Genomic DNA, 26,534 nt, shown 5'->3' on the forward strand with positions numbered 1-26,534 from the left:
CACACAGGAATGAAAATAGGACCTGTCTTTGATTTTAAAATAATTCATTTCTGGACAAGTCTAACTTATTATTACATAGGATATTTTAAAAGATGATTGGGTCTAAACTGACATTATTTTCATTTATTATTAATCCTTTAGTTTATTGATATAATATATATGTGACACTCATGAAGAAAATTGCCAACTCAGGGAAGAAATCTGTTTTATCAAAGAAATGTGCATATACATATATGTACCAGGATGCATATTTAAAGGAAAAGTATTTGCATCTTTCCATCTTCATTTATTCTTTCATTCATTGAAATATTTATTGACTTCCTACCATGTGAAAGCACTGCTCTGGGTTCTGGAGATACAACAAAAACAAAGATCTGGTCTTCACAGAGTTTGCATTTATTCCAGTAGAAGGAGACAGACAATAAACAATGTGAGTGAAATATTTCCTATGTCAAAATTCAAAGATTTATAATAAAAATGTCAGTCAAATATTTAGTAAACAAGAGATTCACAGTTCTGAAGAGACTGCGGACTCCATGTCATCAAGGTAACTCCAGCACCTGGCATGGTGCCTGACCTAGTAGGCATTCAAGAAATATTTGTTGAATGACTGAATGAACAAATGAACAGGCTTCATATTCTCTGAAAATAGCTCTGACACTGTATCTCAGCCTTGTACTAGATTTTCTTTTTTTACCTGCTGACTTCCAAAAATGATTTGAAGTAACTTACAACAGAAAGGAAACGAATGTAGCCCAAGCAATAAAGAAAGAAATGTAGTCATGGTGTATGGCTTTTTTAAAAAATACAGGGCTTGGACATAACTTAATAACTTAATATAACTTAAATGAAAGTATATTTGATAGCAATTTCTAAAAAAATACATACATATTTGTCACATGACTTTTTAAAAAATATATACTATGTTTCTTAACAAAAACTGAGATGGGCATGTCCAAATGTGATACTGAAAGAAAAGGGAAAGGAATTGTCCTGATAAGTCACCTCTATAGGCACTAAAGCAATAATCCAATGTCTGTGGCTTTCTTTAGAGTTCCAAGCATAGAACTTAGCGTAACATAGAATCTCAATAAATGTTGACGTAAGACCACCAGATAAGGCTGATTCTTAAACTGTTTCTCTAGTGCATCATAAGATCATGAAATCATCAGTAGGGAAAAAAAAGATGCTCTTCTTTTCATTTTGGTCTGAAGCGTTAGAGCATCCAATGGCTTGCTTTCCAGTGAAGATGCTCAGCATGTCAGAAGCCCTGGATGGAAGGATAATTCTTCTCAAACTCTTCAATTACGTGCACAGGTCTCAGGAATCCACATGGGTGGTTGAGAGAAGACAGTAGTTGCTTGACCAGGCACATCAGCCACATCAACCCTAACAGATCAGTGGATACGAGATACGGCAGCCAGATCCTGCGTCATACGAGAGACGCAATGTGGAGTCAGATAAAACCGAATTCAAGTCTCAGTTCTAGTGATTATTTACCCTAGTTGGGAAAGGTAATGCAGCAATCTATTGTGAATGAAATAGTGCTATTTGAAGTCATCACATTCTTATGTACAGGAGCTCAGTAATATTTGTAATCACCATTACTGAACGTGCACAGCATCTGGGATTTTGAGGGGACTCGACTTCTGGGATATCGACAGGAAGGAAATTTAGGAAAATGCAGGAAATGACAAAGTGGAAAGAACAGGCTTCATGAGACTTTGGAGTATGAACTAGATAAAATCTTTAGATAAAATGCTAGTCTCCAAAGGGGGCCAGGTTGCTTACACAGAGGAGCACCAGTAGGAGGTTTTAGATGGTGAAAAGTAGATGTTAGACAGGATGACTTACAAACGAGAGTCAGACTGGCCTATTCAAGTCTTGATCAGCAGGAACTAAGGGTCTTATGACATCCTGTCCCTCCCTCCCTATGTGTGTGGAAGGAGTTCAAGAAATTGTTTTCAACCAGTATCCAGCACAGATTATCAATTTCTTTAAAAAAAAATCTGAAAATTAACACAGTAAGAAAGAAAAATACTTCTCATGTCTTATGGGCAATGAGTAGGCGTGGGGGTTCTTACTGATTAAAAAAATATAATAAGCCCTTCTTCTAATTTCTTCTTTCTTCCATTCTCCCCCTCCCTTCTTTTCCTTCCGTCTTCACTTCCTCCTGCTTCCTTCCATTTTCTTTTTTCTTTCCTATCTGATTCTACAAGGGTCTAAGACAGAGTAATTCCCTCATTGTTATTTGCCACTGGATTCTGGACAAGTCAGGTGCTAAGAGATGCCGTTCGGCTTTCAGTTTGCTTGAATTAGACCTGATGTGTTTTTCATTCTCCCTTCCCACATTTCCTAAAGTAAAAAAAAAAAAAAAAAAAGTGCAGCCTTCAGATGAAAAATACATGGGTCATCAAGACAAGTTCTCCCATTGGAGAACAGGAAGCTAAACCTATGATGACTGTGAATGGACTCTCAGAACCCAATGCAACTCACAGAAATAGAAACCAGATGTAAGCAATCATGAATCCAGGGCACTACACTGCCTCCAGTTTATTTTTAGCAGAAATGTTATTAAAGTCTTTTCAGTACCGTAATTAATTTTCAAGGATTGCCATTACCCTTATAGTGTAAAGTAGAACAAGAAAATTTTTGCATATAAGGTTTAGTGGAAAATATTGATTTTTTTAAAGTAGTTTGCTGTGTGTTTGGGGTGGGGGGGTGTGTTTCATGATTTTTAGTTTTCTCAGTTTGACCTAGGAGTAATAACTCTCTAACCAGAATGTAATTCATCTTTAGATAATAATGTCTGTTTATACATTTAGGATGTATCAACCTCCTCAAGGCTGGGAAGTATCATAGCCTAATATAATATTTGGCTTTCAAGTTTTGGGTGTGCAACAGGAGGACCAACAGTCTTGTTAGCTAAAATCAACCCAAAGTATTAGAGTTTGGACATGAACTTGGCCCGCCCACGCCAGAGGGAATACAAGTACCTTCTTTCAGTCTCCGAATGAAATCATTAATTATGTCAGCAGCTCCAGCGATAGACTTGGAGACACTTTGCCCTACTTAGCAAACAAGCTACCTTCTCAACTGTTTAGAAGTCTGGGGAAGATCTTAAAGATTTGTACTCACTGTACTTACACAGCCCTTTCCCTGCAAATCCTCAGGCGCTCCTTGATCCGGAGTCTCTCTGGTTTCACCACACCGGGGCTGGAATGAGATGAGGGAAATATGTGGTTGTGATGCCCAGATCGTGTATTATAGACCTAAAAGTACATCCTGGTGCACCTCGACAATGAAACTTTTTTTAAAACGAAGAGTTTTGGGAACGATATTAACCACACTTGGGTAGCTGCTCCATTTAAGGCTATCCTGGGTCTTTTAAAGAGTAATTGTAACTGCTAGAGACATGTACATTTTTGCCTTTTAAAAACAGCTTTACAAAGAATGTGACCTGTGTTTATTGGACAAAAAAAAAATTACCCTTTTCCAAAAAAAGCAGCTTCCTCTTTTTTAACTACTAGAAGTAACTTGGCAGGTCTATGTACAATTAACAGCTTAGCAGGATGAGAAGGAAAAGTGAAAACTGCAACTAAATCCTGCGAAGGTCATTTTAAATTTTCTTAGCATAGGTCCTCCCACATAATAATTGTCCTCAATATACTGTGATGTATCAAGAGTCTACGTTTTCCCCCTCACTTACCAGTCTCTGGGAAGTGAAGCACAAATGAAATGAAGAGGGAAGTATCTTCAGGACTGCATGTAACACCATATACCAAGCATTAGGGAAAGACTTTTGAGTCTGAATGGCACACAGGATGTTCCCCAAACCCACTGTGATTTGTAAAAGAACATGCTTTACATGAAGTTCCCAGCAGTAGGGAAATGAGTTTTACAGATGAACTTTGGGAAGCAGATCTAAAATAATTAAAAATATGCTTTCATTTCTCAAAAGGGCTGGTAGAAAGAATTGCAATTCAATTTGATTCCACAGATATCTTAAGAAGACCTCTCCTGGGCTCACAGCAGTGCTGGGCACATTGAGAAGGTAAGCAAAACAGAAACAAGAGATCAATGGATTTTTTTTTTTTTTTTGGTCTTTTTTTTAGCTCATTGACAGTTGTGCTAATTGAATGCTCTCCTCTTGAAAGCAGAAAAAAAAAAGAAGTCTGGCAGTTTTAAGAGATCTGCTGGTGGGAAGGATTAATAATACCGTCTCTAATAAATGGATAAAAGAATGAGATCTTTAAAATCTAACAAGTTGTTGGAGAAAACTAATTTAAAAAAAAATGAAGGAAACCAAAGGAATTTGGATGAACTTTAAAGGGGAAACTCCCAACTGGTATCAACATGGGACAGAGGAAAATGCTAAGCTACCAACAAGGGGTGTGGGTGGTGGTGAGGAAGGTGGCTTCCTAAGTTATATGAGCAGATAAAGGATAAAAGAAAGAAATCTATTTATATCATTTTTTTCTCCTTGCTATGAAAGGAGAGTAAAGAGATACGTACAGAAAGACTAGCTACCAAAGAATTCATAGGACAAAACTAAATTCTAAATTGCAAAATAATAATAATAAAATATTATCATGCCTCTTTATTTCATACTTTTCAAGGAACTAGGTACACATTCAAGCCTTACTTCATTAATTTTATAAATAAAGAAAAGGAAAGTCAAATGTTTATATCAATTTTATTGACTTGGGAAAATATTTAGAAGAATATATAGAAATTTTATTCCCCCCCCAACTAATTATCTTTATTTCATAAATGCAGAAACTGGGAGAGAGAAAAACTATGAAAAATTATCGAATCATAATACTTTCTATTTTACATCAGGCAGTCTCGAAGTTGTAAATACGCACACACATTCTTTGTTTTATTAAGTACCACATCATGATTAGAAAGAAAGGTAAAAGCAGCAAGCAATAATGTGTCTTTTTCAGAAAAATAAAATGTTCTGTTACAGTCTGGATGTTAATATCCCCATAAATAAAGGAACAAAACTCAAGCAAAAGTTATGAATGTTTACAGTTTTTGTAATTTTTCATGATATTTAAGGAAATTTGTTATTCAGATGAAGATGGGATCTCTAATAGAGGTAAGTAGAGGGGAAAGTGCCAAGAGAAATGAAAAGACAGAAAGGTAAAATGTGGTAAGACATTCTCTGCCTTAAACATGTATAAGAGCTTAATTAAGTTCATAAGCATTTCTTCCTAAGAACGTGTCTCAGGAACCAGGCAGAACTGTACTTCACAGAGAATAGACCTGCAACATTGCAATATTACATGGCAATTTCTCTGTTTCGCCCCTCGCTGAGAGTGGCAGTCAGACAGCTGCTCAGGGCTCTGATAAATAATGAAGAACTCGCTTCTCTCAACAATAATATTCCACAAAGGACGCCAACCACCCCTCTGGTAGGAACTGTCCGAAATCCCTGAGGCTCCTGACAATCTCCCAGCAGCATTTTCCCGACTCAGTAGAAGCAGATGCATCACCATAGCGATACCACACGGTACAAAAGCGACGGTCAGTTCGTAGAAGCTTTTAACAAACAAGGGAAGCAGAACAAGATCGGCGGCTTGCTTCTCGCTTTTTTTAGACTAGGACCTGACAGTGGACAAGGGAGGTAGGCTACTGGCTGGACCGGCGCTTCTTAAAGCGCGAGGCATGTCGCCTGAGGGCGAAAGACACCTTCAAGAAGGAGCTAAAAGGAAATCCACAATTTGGACTCGAGAGTTTTTTCCGTCTATCTCTGGAATTCTGCCCCTGCGAGAGCGCGTCCCGGACTTGTGCAAATGAACACGTCCAGCCCGTGCCCGGCGCACACCGGCTGGGTGGCCGGCAAGCTCCGGCCCGAGGTGTGGCGGCCCCCGGCGCGGGGGTCTGCGCGTCGCCCAGACGGCCCGCAACGCACGTCAAGGACTCTTAACCACCATGGACAGCTCACTGGCTTCCCCAGCCAGCGCCGCGCTGCTCGCGAACTCGGCAGGAGCCACCGGCTAGGTTGATTTTTACGCGCTGGAGCGATGCCATGTGTTCCACGGTCTACACCCCCCGCGATCGCCAACTGCAACTACTGAGCAGCTATATATAGATAGAGCGGGCTTCAAGAATTAATAACCGTCTCCTCGCCCTCACATCAGGACTTCAAGGTGCCACTGGATTCTAAGAATCCGACGGAGAGACTTGGCAGAGAGAACTTCGCTCCACGTCCCTTCATTTCCTCCCCGGGGCCCGCGCCGCCTCTCACCCCGCCTTGGCTTTCCCGATCGTGTTAAATGAAATAAAACAGACGGGCTCCCGGACTCTGGCCGTGCCGAACCCGACGGGTGCGCGGGAGGCGGCCCAGGGACAGCGAGTCCCAGGGCTCCGGGAGGAGCACGCCCCTGGGGACCGGACCTGGACCCGGACAGGGCCGGGGGTGGGGTACAGCCGCCCCACCCTCTTCTCCCCACCCCCACTGGGAAATTATCGTCACTGTCTGCCAGGGGCTGATGTCAAGTTTGAGTCATAGATTGCCCAGGAGGGAGAAGGGAGGGGAGAACCCCTCTCGGAGGAAATTTGCTAGGGCCCTCGGACCCTGTCCTAGGGTCACGTTGTTCCCGAAGCTTCCTTTCCCCTGCAGCCAGAAGCAGGGCCCTCCTGGGAGGAGGGAGCGGGCTGGGCCGGCGTCTCTGTACCGGGTGCGAAGCCACGCAGCAAACCCAGCGGGATGGGGCGGAGCGCGAAGGCCTCAATTCTACCGCTGTGGACAGGATTCTGTGCCGAAACCGGAGTCCAGATGCTCAGGGAGAGACGCCCGAGAACCCGGGGAACGTAGCTAGACCCGCCCCGGGGGCTCCCAGGCCTCAGAACTTTCCATCAAGTCTAAGGTCCCCGGGAGCCAAGCCCGCATCTTCCACGGGTATCATATCCGCAAGGGCATCCTAGTCTGCAGTGGGAGGTGGAGGTGGGGGTAGGGGACGGTGGTGAGGCTGATAAAGATCGTCCTGTCATCCTCACGCCTCTTCCAAGACCGGGACTCCTGCCATAAGGAGACACACGCCCCCACTTCCTGCGCCCAGCGTGTGACTACCGGGCAGGGAGACCCCAGAGAGGGAGAACATGGCCTTTATGTTGGCTTTCCTGAGGCCTTAGTTCTGACAAGAATCCCAGTAAGGGCCAGCAGGGCCCGAAGACACAAGCCCAAGCAAAATACACACAAGGCACCGTCTAAGTGTGGGTGGTCCAGAGGCCTTTCAGCCTGAGAGGGTGTGCATCCTAGCCCGGTGCTGCCTTGAGGAGAGACTGAGAGCTGGTCCGTATTGCAGAGGTGGGGGATGGTGTGAGGGAGGTAAGCTGCTTCTGAGGTCCCAGCGACTCCCGGGGACAGCACCTTTCAGACGACAGGGCTCAATTTTTAAGAAAGGATGACTCTGCTCACAGGAGAGCTGGATCCTGGCCAGGAAGGCTGTGTGGCACTCCTGAGATCAGTTTCAGGTGGAAAGGTTGTCATCTGAGCCAGGTGGGACTTGGAACTCTCCCTGTGGTCTCACACAAGTCCAGAGCTGCCTGCTTCAGGGAGCCAAGAACTCAGCCCAGCCAAGGGCATCAGGTAGGCATCAGTCCAGGAGATCAGGACTCTGCACCACAGGACCATTCTCTGCCTCTCTCTCTCCCTCTCTCTCTCCCTCACACACACACACACACACACACACACACACACACACACACATACAGAAGGCACTGTCCCTGGCCAGAAGACTCCTCCTCAAACATGTTTTGACAGTCATGGGTTTGGGAGGTGCACAAGTACTTGACCTTGGAGAATTTGTCCCAGAGAACCCTGTTTCTTAAAGACCTTCTCATCTCACATTGGCTTGGGACCCCCAGGGAAACTGCCCCACTGCTGGGCTCTCTGGTCCTGATTGTGGAAGGCTGAACATTGCCTAGAAAGTAGGGAGAGGCCAGGAGGGTGTGAGACCCACTTTTCTAGTAAAAGAATCCCTTCAGCTTGATGTGTGTCTGGGCACTGCTCCCTGAGGCAGTGCCTCCAGTCCTCAGCAGCCAGTCCTGGACAGCCCCAGTTTTGAGTCCTGGTTTCATCTAAGTACAAAGAGAGTTAATAATAATAATGATGATAATGATAATAATAACAACACCTTTTCCTGCCCCTATTTGGGATTTAAAGGCATCATGTCCCCTTTTTTGCTACTTGAGGTCAGCTCTCAAGTCCCAGTTCAGGCAATGGTTCCAAGTGACTTGAACCATGTTCTCATGTAATCAAATGATAACTTTACTTGAACTAATTATGCAAACTTCTCTACATAAACAAAAGTTTTGGAGAAGAGAAGGGATGAGTTTGTTGTTTGGTTTCATGGGATTTTAGAGCCACAGACTGGCAAATGTTAAATCTAGATGCTTGTTGGTAATAAGATAAGGGAATTTCTGGGCCCAGGCGCACTGTTTAAAGAGCTATAGGTACTTTTCTTCATTTGTATGTTTATTTGTTGGCTTGTTGTTTGAGTTGAAGAGGGGAAAAGAGAGAACAATGAGAGAGTTAAACATAAATGCTAGGGGTTTTTCTTTTTCTTTTTCTTTTTCTTAAGTGGCAAAAGGAGATATCCCTGGAGATAGGTATCAGCTGGTTATGCAAACATTTAAGAGTAAAAGTACACTTAAAAATTTAGAACATCTCTTACTAAAATTGGGAAAAAATGCTGCCATTGGGGTTGGGAAGATGGAAATGTGGGGCTTGCTCATGGGCTAGGCATCCATGTAGGTGTGGACCTCACAATGCTAAACTGTCATCACATGGAAAGACTTCAGATTAAAGGAAGGCGTTCAGTCTTCCTATTTGCTAAGGTGCCTTTATGTGATAGCAAGGCCTAAGCAAACATTCAGGCTCTGTTGGCACTTTTTCTATTCTTAAGCTTTAAAAAAAAAAAAAAACCCTCCTAGTGTGGAGTCATCTCATTTGTAGTCATGTGTTCTCAGCATCATCACGGAGGTTGCTCAGTTAATTGGGAGCTAACATATGATGTCAGAAAACAGCCTTTTCAGAAAGGTATATATTGAGGGTATATTTGAGGAGAATTTCTACTGAAAGTAACAAGCAGGGCAGCTTAAAAGAGGTACCTGCTTTCTAATAATTGCCTTGGGTGGAAACAGAAGGGCTCCTTACAGGAAATTTTTAATTCATTTAAGACTTAATTTTACTTTTTTTTGAAGAGCAACAATCAAAAAAATTATTTCTGGAAGAGGCTGCTGAGAAGATCTCCCTCCTTTGGCCAGAAGAGCAGAGAAGATTATAAATCAAGGAAAAGGTGAAGTAATAAATTAGGAGGAAAGCTTAGGTATTCCAAGTATATAAAGACTATTTATTTTTCCTGTGTCTATATTTTCTCTTTTTGTGGAGGAGAGGAAATTCTAAAAATATCTGATAGATGTTTTGCCATTAACACCAGAAAAGTGTGTGGGGGAAAAAGAACGGGTGGGGGGGTATAGAAAGGGGTTGATTTTGTTTAATTAGTAGAAAAAGCAACATAAATCAAAGCAGTCTATTGAGGCCAGTCTTTAATTTGTTCTGAGAGTATAATGAATTTATTTACAGTGTAAGTGATTTAATATTTTCAATCTGATTTTTGTTTCAACCTTTTATTGGGGGAGGGTTGACTTTTTAAAGCCTGGGTAGCTTGAAACTTGGCTAAGTACCTTCGGGTTTTTTATTGTGGAAGCAAATATTATCATTTTAATGTTAAACAACTTGCAAGTATTAAATGGCCCGTTTGTGATTTACTTTTTTTACAGATTTCCCCTGCAGATCTAACGATTGCATTAAGGCTTCTGTGTCTTTTTGGAAAGAATTTATTATAAACCAGAAAGTGTTAGCGGTTCAAAGATTAACATTTCTGAGTGCTGATACTTTGTCTTTTCATGCCATGCAAACAGGTCTAACATTTAGAAATCCTTAAACGTTCAAGGGAAGTTGTGGAAATTCCCAGATTTTTTTTAAGTAGGAGGAAGCCAAGTTTTTTTTTTTTTAAATAAGTGTGAAGTTTAAAGTAATCAAATGGGAAAGATAGGAGTTTCTGAGAAGAGCTGACACCCTTCCAGACTAAGCAGCAAAACGTTAGTTGAAGCTAGTTAGCTAGCAGTTAACGACGGGGAAAGGGAGCCGAGATGAGCGAGGGTCGGTGAGAGGGCGCTATTTCACCCAACCTTGGTATGAAATCTGCGGAACATCAGCCAGAAAGCCAGGCTTGATAAAGGTCAGGCTCCCTTAATCATCTCACATCTCATAATCACACTAGCCTTCTACAGAGTATTGAAACCTTGCAGGCGGATTGTCTGTCTAGAAGACAAACATGGCTTGAATGCTTCCCAACCACCCGCGTTCATTTCAGAAAGATAGAGGAGCCCGCTGGGCGGGCGTTCACATCCGCTGCAAGCCCTCCCTAGACGACACTGCCCAGTAATTCGGAGCAGCCTTTCTTCCCCGCCCAACAGTTTGGGAAGAACCCCTGCTTTCCCTTCGCTTCTCCGAAGCAGAGAGATAGATCCGCGGTATATGCAGGCTGAAGCGACACGGCTAGAGTCATCCCAGAATATGTAACAGGGGAATTGGGGGCCGGGTGGGGCGGGCGACAGAGAAGGTTGTCGGGGGAAAGGGTGGGTTAGACTCCTGTCGGTGGGCAAAAGGGCCGCGTGCGCTCCCCAGGAGTGTGGCTCCCCCTTCGCAATTCACAAGGGGGTCTCCATCCTGTGCGCGGGTTTTCTTGGACGAGTTCCAGATGTCCTCAGCTGTTCTGAGACAGCAAGAAATGCCATCTCGACCTAAAGTCTGAAACCGTTTTTACTCTTCTAAGCTAAGGGTTCCCCCCTCCCCCAGCCGACGCTCCCCGCTCATCCTGTCCCAGGAAGGGGCTAGGGAGGAGGGTTGCCATCACGCTCCCCGAGCTCCCAAGAGGGCTTAGGGCTCCTAAAAGGCACTGGCAAGTGGCCCACGACCTCCCCGCCGAAGATGCCGGGCGCCCGGCTCTCCGCCCCGGCTCCTCGGCCTCTTCCTTGCCAACCGCCCCCGGCGGCCTGGGCGCCCGCGCGTCCCGAGGGACTGGGCTGCAGCGGCGCGCCGGGGGTCGTGGCTCCCGGGCCGGTCCGCACGCCCTCTGGGACTCGGCTCGCAGATCCGCCGCGCGGTCCGGGACCGGAGGGGCCCGGCGGGAACTCGCGGATCCGCCCACGCCCCCGGCCGGGGGATAGCTCGGCGGGGCCGCAGCTCTGGGGTGGGGCTCGGCGGAGCTCCGGGCAGCGCCGGGGGCGGCGGAGCTGGGGGGGGGTGGGGATGGGGGGGTGGCTCCCCGCCGCTCGCCGGACGTTCCCAGCTCGGGGCTCCCCTCCGCTGGCTGCGGCCGCGCGGGGCCCGCTCGGGCCGCCCGTCGCCGCCCCCGCCCCCCGCGCGCCCGCGCCCTCACTCGCCCCGCGCGCGTTCCTAGGGCGCCACCTCTTTGCGACTCGCTCACTTCTCCGGCAGGTTTGCCTGCGAGCGTGTGAACATTCCTCTGCTCGACTTTCCACTCGCCTCCAACCTGCGCCGCCCGGCCGGCATGCCTCCCCGGCCGTGAAGCGGGGCCGCCGCCGCCCCTCCGCGCCGCTCTTAACCCGCCCTCGCTGCCACCTGGCCCTCCTGATCGACGACACACGCACTTGAAACTTGTTCTCAGGGTGTGTGGAATCAGCTTTCCGGAAGCAACCAGCCCACCAGAGGAGGCAGACAGACAGCTTAGGTATATATATGTGGGTCTCGCTGCAAGTGGCTCGGAAACAAGAGGGCCCAGTCCGCAAAGAGGCTGACTTCAGAGGGAGAAACTTTCTACTTTTTTTAGGAGGAGGTTAGCCCTGCTCCCCGAACCCAGGAGAACTGCCGGCCAGATTGATCATATATTGCTATGCGAGACGTGTAAACACGCTGCTCATCACTGGTGCCTGTATAAAGCCATTTCATTTAGGTTATTATTTCAGAGGAAGCACCTCTGATTCTTTTTTTTTTTCTTCTCTTCTTCTCCTTTTCGGTCCCTTTTTGCCTGTGGGTTGGAAAAAAAAGCACAGTCGGAGTAGTTGGTTCCTAAATAAGTAAGTGCTCAGCGGCTGCAGACAAAGTTTTTTCTTCTTCTTCTTTGCAACTTGGGAGATGCCCTTGAAGCTGAAGGGGCTATTTGAGAGCCGGCTGGAGGGGGAGGCAGGGGAGTGCGGGGAGATGGAGATGCAGCACTGACGCTTTGGGCCCCTTTCCTTTCCGTCGCAGGTCCCCAGAGCTAGAGGATACGATGCTGTGGAGGCTGGTTCAGCAGTGGAGCGTCGCGGTGTTCCTATTGAGCTACTCGGTGCCCTCCTGCGGGCGCTCGGTGGAGGAGCTCGGCCGCCGACTGTAAGTACCCGGTCCTCCCCCAGGGCGCGGGGTGAGGGATCGGGAGGCCAGTGGGAGAGGGCACCAGGCTGGGGCGCTGCCGAGGGCTCGCCGCGGTCACTGATGCGCCTCGCCCGGGTTAGCGAGCGGAGAGATCCGCTACCTGCCCGGGGCTGAGTCCGGGTCCTCGATCCCGGCGGGAGAACTGGTTGAACGTCAAGGGAAGACAGGCACATTATATGTGTTTCCAAGCGAGGGAGCATTTTCCAGAATCTCTTCTAGGCAAAGATCCTCTGCCTCTAGGGAAAGAAAAAGGTACTTTCAGGACCTGGGAAGATTTTGAAACCGTGAGGATTCCAAGGGGCTTAGATCTAACGCACAGGGAGCTGAGGGATCCCGGCGTCAGACGCCTGGGTGCACTTGCATACGTGCATACTGAATGTGGGTGGCAGATTCTGTGTGAAAAGCAAAAACTTTGCGTCTAATTTTATTATGAATGACATAACTTTAAGCATATAAAACGGACCACATTACATAATGTAGGCATATTATATAATGAAGTAGTAACAACGTTGCCATGGCACCGCTCCAACGTTGGTATTGATACAGTTCAAGAACGTCTGATTCCAAAGTGAGTATTGGGTGTGGAAACTTTTTTCCGCTTGGAATGATTGCTAACAGTTCTTGAATCTGGAGTCAAATATTTGCATTGTAGACTGAATACTTGTATCTTGGCATTTCCATTTTGGTGATACTTTAAGGAAAATTTTGACTTTAAAAATAATCATACATCAGAGCACGTCGGAGAAATAACACCATGCTGTAAGACTGAAAAGTTGTAAGAGTGGTGGTGTAACACTGCCTTAAGAATCTGTTGGACCTAGCAGTTTATGCATGTGTGTAATCCCGTCCTTGGGTCATCTTGAAGCTGCAGTCCCTGTGTTCAGGATGGGAAAATCATAAAGTTTGGGTACTGAGAGGAGTTTGCCTCTGGAGAAGGAAGCAAGGAGAACTTTTACACTAACAGTAAAAACAGCAGTATCTAATATTTACAATCAAGTTCCTGGTGTTACCCTGTAAATTTCTGAGGGTGTACAAAGAGGCAATTTCTTATATGGGCCTTTGGTCTATTATTATTAAAGCAGAAAATCCTTAAGTGAAATTACTTTAGACATGTCTGAACCTTGGCACCAACATGAAAATCTATTATGAATCTCCTAAGGCAAATTGTGTAGAACATTGTACTGAAGATAAAGGTGCTCTGTACTCTTCAAATCAACATTTTGCTGATGTATTTCTGGAGATTGTCTTCAGATTTTTCCGTTCATTTTGAGACTTGTATTTAATTCAATTATGTAAAATCTATATGTAAATATAGATGAAGTCTAAATTTTTTAAAGCACACCTTAATACTGCATTTATGTGGCCAAGAAATACTGTCTTGGAACAGCGCCAATTTTTTTTCTTCGGAGTTACTTAGAAATATCTGTTTTCTCTTTTGAGAAACTGTAAATGGACCATGATTAAATCTACAGTTATGACATTAGAATAGTGCTAAGTTAGTCCTAAAGGCTATTTTTAACTCTTTCTTTGTGGCACCTTGCAAAATACACATCAGAAACCATTTAGCGGCCAGAGACTCTGTTATAGTTTTGTTTGTGGGTGAAATATAATATTGCAGTTAAACACTCACACTCAGCAGATGGTTATAAAACTACCACAAAACATTCTTATAGCTAATGGCTAATAGATCATTACATTACAGCCATGGTTTTTCAGAGAGGCTGAAATCATCAGTAGATAAAGATGTTTCATCAAATTATTACAGCCAACTGGAGTTTAAAATAGCAAGTCATTATTTTTGCATTATCGCCAAATAACAGTAAATGTTATGTGCTAGACAGAATATTCGTCTACTATTACAATAAATCAACCTAGTTTCTTGAAAGAAATTTTAACATATAATCAAATCATATGACTCTCCAATTACTTTTCACACCAAATATGAGGGAAACTGCTTTAGATGTTTTTTCTGACTAGGGGCTAACTTTTAAGGGAGAGGAAACTGTTACAACAAGAACACTTCCCAGGCTACGCAAAGGAGACAATACAGGTTGTAAATCTCCTGACCTGCGAATCCAAAAGACTTTAACAAATGAGGCTAGAGCTTGAGTAAAAGTTGGAAGCCTACGGACGTTCTTGTCCAGATGAACATGGCTGTTGGCAGGTGGCAATCTTTGTGCTTTAAGTTAAAGAAAGAACCCCAGCAGATTCGGAAACCTAAACCATCACTGACTGATTTGCTTGGGAGCCAGACTGGGTCTATTCCACTTAATGAAAAGCATAACTTTTAGCTGAGTCATTTGGGTTGGAAAGGACTTCTGGTGAGTCATCTTAACTCTAACACCCTAACCCTGACTCTTCCATGTACCACAGAACTTTTCTTAAACCCAGACTCCTTCCTTGGGAGGCTAGCATCAGCGCGAGTGCGGGCTGCCTCTTCCTGTGCCGAAAAAGGAATTCCCATCACTCCGGCTATTCCCTGTGTTCCTTGAGAGCTCCTTAGAAATTTAATCTTCTTCCCTGAAAACTCCCTTGAGAGTGATTTCTTTTTTAAGGCAAAAGAGCTGTATTTTGACCGAATTTAGAGTTATCTGTGTTAAGCATCTCCTCCATATTTTTGCATTTTTTTTTACAATAATCCAAGGAGACCATGAACATAGTGTACTTGTTTTTTCATGTTGGGTCTGTCATAAATGCCATGTGGACCATTGTGCTATGTAACGTTTGCAGGCATATAAAGTCATGGACTATCATTGAGGCCATATTTGCAACTTAAATACTTCAGAATTATCTAACTGAAAGGCTCCCTAATTAGAATTTATTGCCCACCGCCTGTGTATCTCTCATTTGTACATGCTAGTCATTTATCCTTATCTCAGCTAATGTCTTATTTTGAAAATAGATAGAACACTCTGTGCACCTTCTTGCTTGTTGACAATAAAGATACTATCATATTCCTGATCCTCTAATGCAGTTGCTCAATCAGAAATTCATTCTTCACAATATTTTACATGCAGAAGTCTTCAAAGTAGTAAGTAAATTATGTAATGGCATTTCAGATTTAGCATTTAAGAAAACTTATGTTTTGGGGGGAAGGGTACAGCTCAAGTGGTAGAGCACATGCTTAGCATGCACGAGGTCCTGGGTTCAATCCCCAGTACCTCCTGTAAAAATAAATAAACTTAATTACCTACCCCCATCAAAAAAAAAAATACAAAAAGAAAACTTATGTTTCCAAATATATTAATAATTACCCCCTAAAGGCATCACCTCACGAGAGATGTACTGCCCTAAACTGGACACAGTGTGCCGGAGTGTAGGCTTTTTAATAAAACAGAAGGATGGAATGATCACTCCATTTCCCATGAGAACTACCCCGGGAAATTGCCGTGCTTGAGTTAGGAAGGCTCTGTGACTCACAGTTGACAGGCTCGCCAAGATGACAGGCACATACGCCAGTCAGAGGGGACATGAGCAATGGTGGCTTGATTGGAACAGACCAGCTATTAAAAGTTTTGGCTTTGAGTTAAGCTAGAATGGGCTGTATTATACATCTGTAGAGCAACACAGATGCATGGGTATCTGCCAGGGATTGAGAAAATAGAAAAAGCTCCAAATCATACAAAGGATCACTGCTTAAGAACTTCTTTTTTAATGTGACATATTTTGCTAGGAGATTATTAAACTGCACTACTTATGAAATATGCACGTATACCCATCCTGTTCTTTTAAAATGTTATTAGCTGGTATAATATATCGTAGCAAAGCCTCAAATTTGTACCTTATTAGAAGTTCCCAGGATACTAACTATGGCCACAAATTAAGTGAATACTAATCTTGTCACATGTGGCACCTTCAAAAAGGAAGAGAGACTCCTTCATGCCTCATTTAAACCAGGCTCCTGTTAAATTCCTTTCCATTAAGTCATGTCTTTCTTGAACCAGCTACATGGCTTAAAGTCAATGCACACACTGAGATGCTGAAAGGAAGCTGGTAGTCAGGCCATAAGGTTCAGAGAAAGAATGCTGGTGTTTTCGTGTCTTACCCTTTTTTGACTCACAATATAACTAGACCATCTCTCATTCCCCCGGTGCTAATCCGATCTCTGCAAATCCTGGTTCTTGATTTTGGTGATCAAAGTGTACTTCCTGGGGCAATAAGATTGGTCTTCAAGGAAACCAGGCAGTTGCTGTCCATTCGCCCATTGCCATGGTTCGCACCGCAGGCTCTTTACTCCCTGCCCTTCCCTTCTTGTTTTCTCAACATACAATTCAGCTTCAGCAAGAGAAAAGGTCGAGGAAGTTGAAAAACAATCTTGGTTTTTAGAATCAGAAGCCTTTGTTTTTGGAGCCCTGGTTTTGCCTGTTTCCATCTTGTACGTAAGTCTGAGGGCTTTAACCTCTCTGAACCTCACTTCCGCCATCTTTGAAATGTATTATTGTCACATTTCTCGGGGGAGTTAAAGAAGTTGTATTAATGAAGGTAAGAAGAGGCCAGATAAACCCATCACGGTGTCAGGGAAGTGAGACTTCGTGACATGTAGCTCTGGGAAGTACCTTCAGATTCTTTTGAAAGTGAGCCACTTGGAGGGTTATTTCGGGGGTAGAAATTGGATTTAGGTGAAGCATAGTTGAAGCAGGCATAATATGACTAATGAATGTATGTAATCCTTAAATGTGGTTAATAAGGACACACAGAATAATAAAAGCATACACGAATGGACATTTAAGCAAGAGTCAGGGTGTCATCTAAAAGGATTGGCAGAGAATTCGTTTATTCTTTTTCACTACATTTTCATTAGAGTGTTGTTGTTTAAATAGAAAAATCAGTTCATATTTGTTCCTAGAGGTATTTTTAAGCCAAAGAGTAAGCAGAAAAGTGAATTTCTCAATTCAGAACCAGGGATAATAAATACCTTCTGAAATTTTAAATTTAAAAAGAAAGATGCACAGATAAAATAGAACGATCTCACTTAATTTAAACACCCAAAGAAAGCCGTTTTAAAGAGACCACCCACCACTTTATAGAAAAATATTCATGCTCTGACAGTTAGCCTTCAAATACAGGTTCTCGGTAGCCCATAGTCTAATATCAATCATGTTCAAGTTCAGTCTGTTTGTCAGGTGGTTTCCTAGACAGGAATCACTGTTCACTTCATCCTTCAGTCTTTGTTTGCTTTTACTCAGGCTTGCTGTTCTTTGAGATTCAGTATTATTATTACTGAGGGTGGGGGGGTGGGGGGGCACAGTACGTCTGCTTGCACACGGGCTCCTGCACAGGTGTGCTTGGGGCGAGTCCTCAGGTGAAATCAGCCACCTTTTTATTTCCAGACTAAGACTTCTGGATTTATTTCCCCAGCACAACTCTGAAAAACACAAAAAGAAGCCCAGGGGTTCCTGTCCGTTTCTTTGAATAACTGAATCATAATATTTTAAATCGAGAACAGAGCATAGAAATCACTGAATCTGATCCTTTCCTTTTAAACAGATGAGGTCCTTGAGGCCCAAGAATGTCCTTGTTCTCACCAAGGTGACAGACCCAGAGAGAGGCAGAACTGGGACTCAAGGCTGGAGCCTCCGAAAGGCCGGCTCTTCCCTTCCCGCTCTCCCCTTCCCTGCTCAGCCAGCCTGCTGCCCCTTCCCCTTGTGCCCCATACCGGCCCAACTAGACAACTAAAGGGCTTTCCTCAAGTCTTTGTGGTCTCTACCAGCTACTAAAATGTCATTGTTTCCTTCTTCTGCTCTTTTTCCCTTAAAGCAAAAGAGCGGTGTCTGAACACCAGCTCCTCCATGACAAGGGGAAATCCATCCAAGATTTACGGCGACGATTCTTCCTTCACCACCTGATCGCAGAAATCCACACAGCTGAAATCAGAGCTACCTCGGAGGTTTCCCCCAACTCCAAGCCTGCTCCCAACACGAAGAACCACCCCGTCCGATTTGGGTCTGACGATGAGGGCAGATACCTAACTCAGGAAACCAACAAGGTGGAGACGTACAAAGAGCAGCCACTGAAGACACCCGGCAAGAAAAAGAAAGGCAAGCCTGGAAAACGCAAGGAGCAGGAGAAGAAGAAGCGGAGAACTCGCTCGGCCTGGCTGACCTCGGGCGTGGCTGGGAGCAGGCTGGAGGGGGACCACGTGTCTGACATCTCCGGGACATCGCTGGAGCTCGATTCACGGTAACCGGCTTCCAGGGCCCGTAGGTGAGGACACCCTCTTTCGTGTCCTCAGATGGGATGTGTAGCCTCCATTCTGCCCTGGTTGGGACAAACCCAGCATTTCTTCTCTTTCTGTCTCTCTATCAGTCACTCCATCATTTACAAGCTTACAAAGCCAAGATGGCTCAGAATATTGCCTGCCTTAAAGCAGGGTGCTCCTAACTCCTTAACACACAGGGGTTAATCACCCGCTTCCTTCTCCACCATTACACCCCAACACCGATCCTTTAATACCTACTAAATCATTTTAAATTTCACTCAAGCTTTAGGAGCTAGTGACCACTTCATCATTTGTTAGAGAAGTATATTTATTCCCCAACTCTCACACCATGTCAAACTTTAGTTTTTCTTTTCTTTTTCTTTTTTTTTTTTCATCTCAAGAGAGAACACAGAAGACTTTGCTACAATCTACAAACACTACAGAAAAATATCTTTACCAAAAACAATTCTGAGCCATTCAGATTTTTTATTTAATTAAGTTTATTGAATTCAATTTTACATTTATTTTCATTTAAATAAATTAAAATGGTTAAGCACATGCTTTCCATTTATTTAATTAAATTGAACTCTGGTTTCTACCAGTTCAAGAAAGAAAATCATGATTTCTAAAAAATGTTAAGTATAGATTTGGGAAGGATATAAGTTTTTCTCACGTATCTATCTGTCCACTGGCAAGTTGAAATACTTTTTCTAGGGTATTGTAGGGGGAACAATAAAACCACATCCATGTGGCTTGTTTATCCTTACCTCACGGATGCTCACATTCACGGACTTTGGGGCTATATACCTCAAGTTCAAGTCCTGGGACTAAACTTATTAAAATTCACAATCTTGAGCAAGTTACTTGGTCTTTCTAAGACTGACTTTCCTTTCCTGTGAAATGAAGATATTGCTTATACCAACCTCATTGGGTTGAGTGAAGATTAAATGATATTACACAGGTTAAATGCCTGTCATAGCGAAGACACTCAGTAAATTGCAACTTATTATCATTTTGGTGCTTTTAGATCCCATTCTGGTTGTACCATCCATCCATCCATCCATCCATCTCTCAGTTTAGGTATGTGTGTTTCTGTGAGGCAAAAAAAGAGGCAAACATCAATCTCACTTTGTAACACAGAAAACCAAGACCTCCCACAGTTAAAGGAACTGAGCAGACCCGGGACCTGGGGTAGGCAGTCCTCAGCACTGGGTTTCTTTGGCTTCTTGACACTCAGGCCCGCCCTATGTCAGTGCCGCTCTGCGCACGTGCATTTCCACTGGTAGGATCTGTTTTGTTTCTTACTTTTCAGTGCAGCACTTCTGTGGGGGTTTGAGAGAAAGAGGAAAACAACACAAGGATGCATAACACGCAGCTAATGAGCTCATTATCAATCCTTCCTCTGACTGGTAGAGAGAGGATTACAGCGTGGTGTTTCAAAGGGGATTTTGATCCCATTTATCATCACCACATCTCTCTTTGAATTTAGTTGACAAAACCCGTCAGGAGATAGCATATAAACTGACAATTATATTGGCTAGGTGGTACAGCTTCAGTATTCAGTGAGCACTAGAGAAATCTTTAGCACAGTGAATGGCTCATTGTCTGAATACCTAAAGGATCTATAAGGGGTAACAAGCCCTGTAAATCTTGGCTGAATGCACATATTCAGCATATTTTAAAATACAATCCTAATTGTACATAGTTATAACTAATGCAAGGGCTTTGCTTCATTACCAAAGCCTGCTTTTATCAACTTTATATATGTAGTATATATATTATGTGTAAGTTATAAAAACAGAAGTAGAAATATGTTTTAATGAATTCTATTCATTTAAAATTTGCAGTGCTCTTCAGTATCAGGAGAAATGAAAGCCAGCACTCATCAATTCTTACCCCAGAGCCATCTCTAAGTTAAAGTAGATTGAGCGAAACTGAGGCAGCGCCCTCATCAGATCCAGACCTAGGACTGAGAGAAGCGGCGAATTCTGCTTCTGTTTGCTCATCCCTGGTTCTAAGGGACGTTCATGGAAAGCGCTGTTTGGCAGCCAGATGCTGGCATTTCCCCAGTACAGCCCAACCAGAGGTGCAGGGAGGAGTGGGGAAATTCAGGAGTGTATTGATGAGAATACATGGAGCATGCCAATTTCGTAAGCCAAATAGGACCTTTTCAGAATAACTCTTCTGAAGTTGTATACACAACCAGCCTCTTATTAATGTCCTCCGTTTGGTCTCTGTGCATCATGATCCGACAACCTGAGAGGTCTGATGATGTGGCAAGCATGAACTTTATGGTAATACAGGTAGTATTTCTTAAAAGACACTGTTGTCCTGATACTAACTGGCTCCTCTCACATGAACCCTTCAGGGGGAAATACGTGGCTTTACATTTTTTTTTTTGGAAATTAACATTTTGGAATTTTTGGTGTTGCAAATGGGATGTCCAGATACAGGAGGACTCACTTAATTGAGACGATGTATTTTTGCCTTGGTAAACACTGACTTAGAAATAATATAACAGCTTTTCAGTACTCAAAAGAGCCCAGACTCTGAAGCATTGTCATACTCACATGGATGATAAACATATGCATTTGTTTTGGGTCATGGTGTATGTTTTACCTGGCTGTTCCATACATGCCTCTGTTAAAGGGAAACCAGGGGGAAGAGTAACAAGCAAACTGGCTGGGCAGGGCGACATATAATTAGAAGACCTCTTCCTGGGTCCTTTAATTTATTTCCTTTGCCTCTCCTACTGAGGAAATAACTGTTCAAAAGACTCTGCATCCCCTCCTTGCTTGTGTCTTTCATAGACTCGATTCATTAAATACCATTTCATACAAAAACATCTTAAAATCGGTACTGAGTTTGACATTTACCTCTTGGGCTGTATTCAAAACATCCATCCATAGCCACTCATCGTTTAAAATTTTAATCTTAAACTTTTTTTTTCCTTCGCAACTAGGAACTATTTTATAATCCAAACCATAACTATTGGTCAGTTCCTTAAGACATGAAAACACCCTGAATGCCCAGCTTGCTTTTCATTCTTCAAGCTGCCTATAAAATCCCTGAATGGTCGAGGGTTTGCTTTTTGGTAGGTCTCACGGCCATGTAAAACTTTGCCCCTAACTCTGGCTGTTAATGCAATGACACAGCCAATCAGACTCCTTTCCGTAGCTGTTTCCTGGACACCGGTGTGTATTCCCTGAAAGAGGCCACACAGAGGGACGAGAACAGGAGGAAGAAAACATCTCCACCCTTAAATCCTGTCATTACAGTGCCTAGAAGACAAGGTGTCAATCCCCAGCGGTAAATTCTGGATAATAAACACGGTGATGTGAAATGTTGCTATTTTGTACTTTTTAATTAATTGATTCTTATTCTTCAATTTAAAATAGGCTTTCCCAATTTCGAATGCAAGATCCATTCAAAATTGTATCTTAGTTTTGGCTTCAAAAGCTAAAATCCAATAATAGCTTCATTCATTCCTGTTTAAGGGTGGCTAAAGAAGGGCAGATGTCCTCCAATCATCAACCAAACATACTTTGTTTAGTTACACATCTTCCCAACATTTACTCCAAGTCACACACTCTACCTTCACAACAACCCATTGTCTTAGTGAGACATTGGCCAAACAAGAACCTGAAAAAAGCAACCTCTGCATCACCTGCGTAGGGCATGACTGGGGATAAACTTCTAAGCAAAGTGCCTTTAATGATGGATTGCACAGCCTTATTTCTGAATTCTCAGATTTGTGTGTCCCTTCTCATCCCAAACTTGCCAATTAGCAGCTTTGGAAAGTTCTCCAAGGGTCTCATTTTTCTGACATAGAATAATCAGAAATGCAGGCCCTTTTTTTTTTTCTGCACTACATTGACTGTTTGATGGATTAAAGACTCTGCCTTTAGCCAAGCTCTAGAGAGACAGGTGGATCCCACCGGCACCTCCTGCAGGAGATACTTACAAGAAGTGCCCTGAATCTCTTTCCACTGTGACTCTATGTTCCTTAACTTATAATCCTTTATTTTACGTCTCTTCCTTTGTAAGGAGAATTAACCTGTTTTCTCCTCTTCTTTCCCTTCTTTCTTTTGCAGGAGGCATTGAAATTTACAGCAGAGACCTTCAGAGGACGTATTGCAGGATTCTGTAATAGTGAACATATGGAAAGTATTAGAAATATTTATTGTCTGTAAATACTGTAAATGCATTGGAATAAAACTGTCTCCCCCATTGCTCTATGAAACTGCACATTGGTCATTGTGAATATTTTTTTTTTTTGCCAAGGCTAATCCAATTATTATTATCACATTTACCATAATTTATTTTGTCAACTGATGTATTTATTTTGTAAATGTATCTTGGTGCTGCTGAATTTCTATATTTTTTGTAACATAATGCACTTTAGATATACATATCAAGTATGTTGATAAATGACACAATAAAGTGTCTCTATTTTGTGGTTGATTTTAATGAATGCCTAAATATAATTACCCAAACTGATTTTCCTCTGTGCATGTAAAAATAGCAGTATTTTAAATTTGTAAAGAATGTCTAATAAAATATAATCTAAATTACATCATGATTCAGAAGGTGAATTATAAACATATATACATATATCCTTTAAGATTTCTAGTAGAAGGAATATGATGTAATTTTTTAACTGTATTCGAATATGGTCTTAAGTTTAATATGTTTATATTGGTACAAATTCCAAAATGTTCATATTAGCTTTCAGTTTCAAAACCACTTAAAATATATTTTGTCCGAACTTTAAGTTCAGTTCGGTAGAATGGCTGAAATATCTAGACACCGTTTTATGAAGTACATCCAACTTGAAGCGAAGAGTGGAGAGGGCAGAAAAAAAGCAGAGAGAAATCAGGCGGAGAAATTTAAAGAAACTTATTCTAGAGAGTCGGCCAGAGCTTGAAAAATCGGGAGAGAGGCAGATCAGGAATTTTAAGGCCAGGGGTGATTTGAAGCAATGTAAAGTTTCATTTGAGAGGGTCTGCCCTTACATACTAGGCAGAAAAGAGCTACTGGAGCATTCTTCCTGTTAACATTTCCTGCCAGAGAAGGGAGAGAGACTCGGGCTTGGGACATGCGCAGCGACTCAAAACACCTTCACTGGTGAAGACCGCTTTCCCGTGGCATCCGGGTTGCAGGTTAGTTGCAGACGGCATGGGTGTGATGCCACGTGCAACCCTCTCCCCATTTTATGTATCATCCTAGTTTCTTGCTTCTATGCTAAGATGAAAACACAAACGTCTCCCTTCTCCAGAATCTTCTTCTTTGCAGCTTAGAACTCACCAGTAAAAACCCAACACAACAAAACAAAAAGCCTATGAATCAAGCAAGCACATATTTAGGAAGTACTTTGTTTGTGCTCAGTATAGTGTTAGGTATCTGTTAGATATTGGGGGCAGGCACAGGAAGCCAAATGCTGAATCCAAGACTCTCTCGTTACCGTAGCAGGTAAATTATGCACACATCTACATGAAACAACTGAACGCTGTACGCAAGAAACTGAAATGATCCAAGATTCTAAGAAAATTTTAAAAGGGGTGGAAACACATAAGGAGAGACTAGGCTGAGTGCTTGTGAGGAGAATGATGTTTCTGGGAAGGCGGATCTAAGGCTGAACTTCTTCATATTTTCACTTGAGTCCCTTAGCCTTCAAAACAGGGCCCATCCTGCTATTTTGGGTAAGAATTTTGAACCTATGTTCTTAAGCAAATACGAGAATTTGTGCTTAGCTTCACTTATGAATTTGTTGGATATGGTTTGTATGTCTAAGGAATATTCAGAAGTTAAGGCCAATACACTAAAACCCGTATAAAGCAACCAGCTTGGAGAGCCTTAAAACCAGATCTAACCACATTTTGCAAAACTCCATTCAAAACTCTAAATCTTAAGATTGCACCAAATCGTTATGCGTTGTTCACATGAAAAGTGTTTTTAAAACACTAGCTTGGTAAATACTTGGACACTGGAGCAAGGAAGCATCAGATTCAAGTCATCTTTAAGCTTTCATTCACAACTAGCCCATTCCTGAAAAGAAAAGGGGGAAGTGATACCAATTTTGACCAAAACATTATTAATGCAATTATTGCCTTTAGTCAAATCCTTGGTCTTCAAGCTGGAACAAAGAGTAAAATCATAGGATAAGGGATGGAATAGGAAGATGAAGGAAGCAAAAAAAAAAAATCTTTGGAAAAAAATGTCATTTTTTATGACATTGTTATTTCTATGAAAATAACTGAAATATACAATTTAAGATAATAAGTGAATGTAAATCAACTCTTAGCCAATTACAGTCTAAGTGACTATGGCTCATCCTTGACTTAAGTAATGTTTATAAAGCAGTAACAATTTAAATAAAGGCAGGATGGACTAAGTATTCTGGAATTAAGAAAATAAAACCTAATCTCTCTATTGCTTTCCTGAAGTTTTAACCAGACGGCAATCTGGTATTTAATTAGGTTCCTAATGCATGTTTTTGGCCACTGTGGCGTCCAGCCACAAAAGACAAGGAGTGGTACTTACATGTGAAAACCCTGTTCTTTTCCTCTGTATTGTCTTAGCCATCATTGCAAAACAGTGATGAACACTAAGTGGTGAACCCAAATCAGTGTCGACATTACTGGTCCTGGAAATATCTAAAATCAATATTGGCATCTCCCTTCCTCGTGACAAAAATTAGTCGGGAATGCAGGCAGCCTCAGTCTGAGAAATATGGAGAAACTGAAGCTTTTCTTAGAAGAAAGCATGGTCCCCCACCTGGCTGGTTAAGAAGTTTGTTTTAATTTTCCATTACGTAACCTTCATACCTGTTGAGCGAGGCAGCTATTTAACTTTCTGTATCTACCCTACAAGGACAAAGGAATGTTTTAAAATTCAAAAAGTTCTTTAATATACTCTATATAATGGACCCAACAAGAAGAACAAAGTCAAGTGTTACTTTAGTTTTATCTTATCGTCAGTTCATTAAATACATCCTGAAATGTGATTTAATAGAGGCCCCAAACTGCTTAAAGAACACAAGTCAATGCCTTTTGTAAGAGATTCTGAGATGCTTAAACCATCACAGGGCATTAACGTTAGGATCATCTAGAGTTTAATTCTAGAGTATCTTACAGCTTAACTGTTATTTTTCCCTTTGGCCACAAAAATCCATGGAAAAACCGAACAAGCTGTGGACAGAAACAGTATGTTGAATTTCAGAGGGTTCCTCATCTGCAAACGGCGGGCACTTTTATTGAGAGTTCTAAGTGTTCCCAGGAAGTGTTCTCCATACAGCCATCATTAAACAAAGGGTAAAAGACATCCCAAGCACGAATGTTTGCCACGTCCCTTTATTTAATAACCCAGAAGGTGTTAAGAGTAAGGCTACTCTCAAAGATTCTGTTACACAGTTAGCAAAACATGGACATATGGTAAGCTGCTCCTAAGACTCAATTGAACATTTCAGGGGGGATAGTAAACACTGGTAGCTATGAAGATTCCAAAGGCTAAAGGTATTACTTCAATGAATTATATTACAATGTGTTCTGGGTTAACTCCCTAAGGGAAATACCACTCCTTCCAAGTTGTCAGTGTTACTTCCCTAATTATTTTATGAACTTCTTCAGGACAGGAACCTCGTCTTATTCAATATACACCATCCAACACTCAACAACAGCATTAGTACATAGCAGGTGCTCAATAAATATTCACTGAACAGAATTTAAAAGGTCTTTCGGTTTCTAGATGAATGGACTGAAAAGCAGAGTTCAGCGAAAAGTCTGCCGGAGGTGGGAGATGGATCAGAGTTGTATTTCAGACTCCCACGTCACGCCATTCTTTAATTTGGATAACAAGGAGCTCAAAGAATAATTAACTGCT

The 26,534-nt window shown here is 42.6% G+C and overlaps 1 protein-coding gene across 6 annotated transcripts; it reads left to right on the top strand.

Annotated features, from left to right (window-relative positions):
- The first annotated feature begins 9,143 nt into the window (after window positions 1-9,143).
- Window positions 9,144-23,227, top strand: PTHLH (parathyroid hormone like hormone). Of its 6 annotated transcripts, XM_032473109.1 has the most exons (6): window positions 10,453-10,596; window positions 11,519-11,771; window positions 12,089-12,117; window positions 12,290-12,412; window positions 18,212-18,634; window positions 22,748-23,227. In XM_032473109.1, exons 4-6 carry the CDS (start codon window positions 12,312-12,314, stop codon window positions 22,755-22,757), a joined length of 534 nt encoding a protein of 177 aa, XP_032329000.1. In that variant the 5' UTR covers window positions 10,453-10,596; window positions 11,519-11,771; window positions 12,089-12,117; window positions 12,290-12,311; the 3' UTR covers window positions 22,758-23,227. The 6 variants fall into 6 exon arrangements, with proteins under 6 accessions (XP_014422621.1, XP_032328999.1, XP_014422623.1 ...); XM_032473108.1 differs by lacking the exons at window positions 10,453-10,596; window positions 12,089-12,117 and adding an exon at window positions 9,145-9,311; XM_014567137.2 differs by lacking the exon at window positions 12,089-12,117 and having other exon boundaries at window positions 9,953-10,596; window positions 18,212-18,658; window positions 22,748-23,167.
- Window positions 23,228-26,534: the final 3,307 nt, after the last annotated feature.

This window comes from Camelus ferus, chromosome 34 (genome assembly GCF_009834535.1).
Source record: "Camelus ferus isolate YT-003-E chromosome 34, BCGSAC_Cfer_1.0, whole genome shotgun sequence".
Lineage (NCBI taxonomy): Eukaryota > Metazoa > Chordata > Mammalia > Artiodactyla > Camelidae > Camelus > Camelus ferus.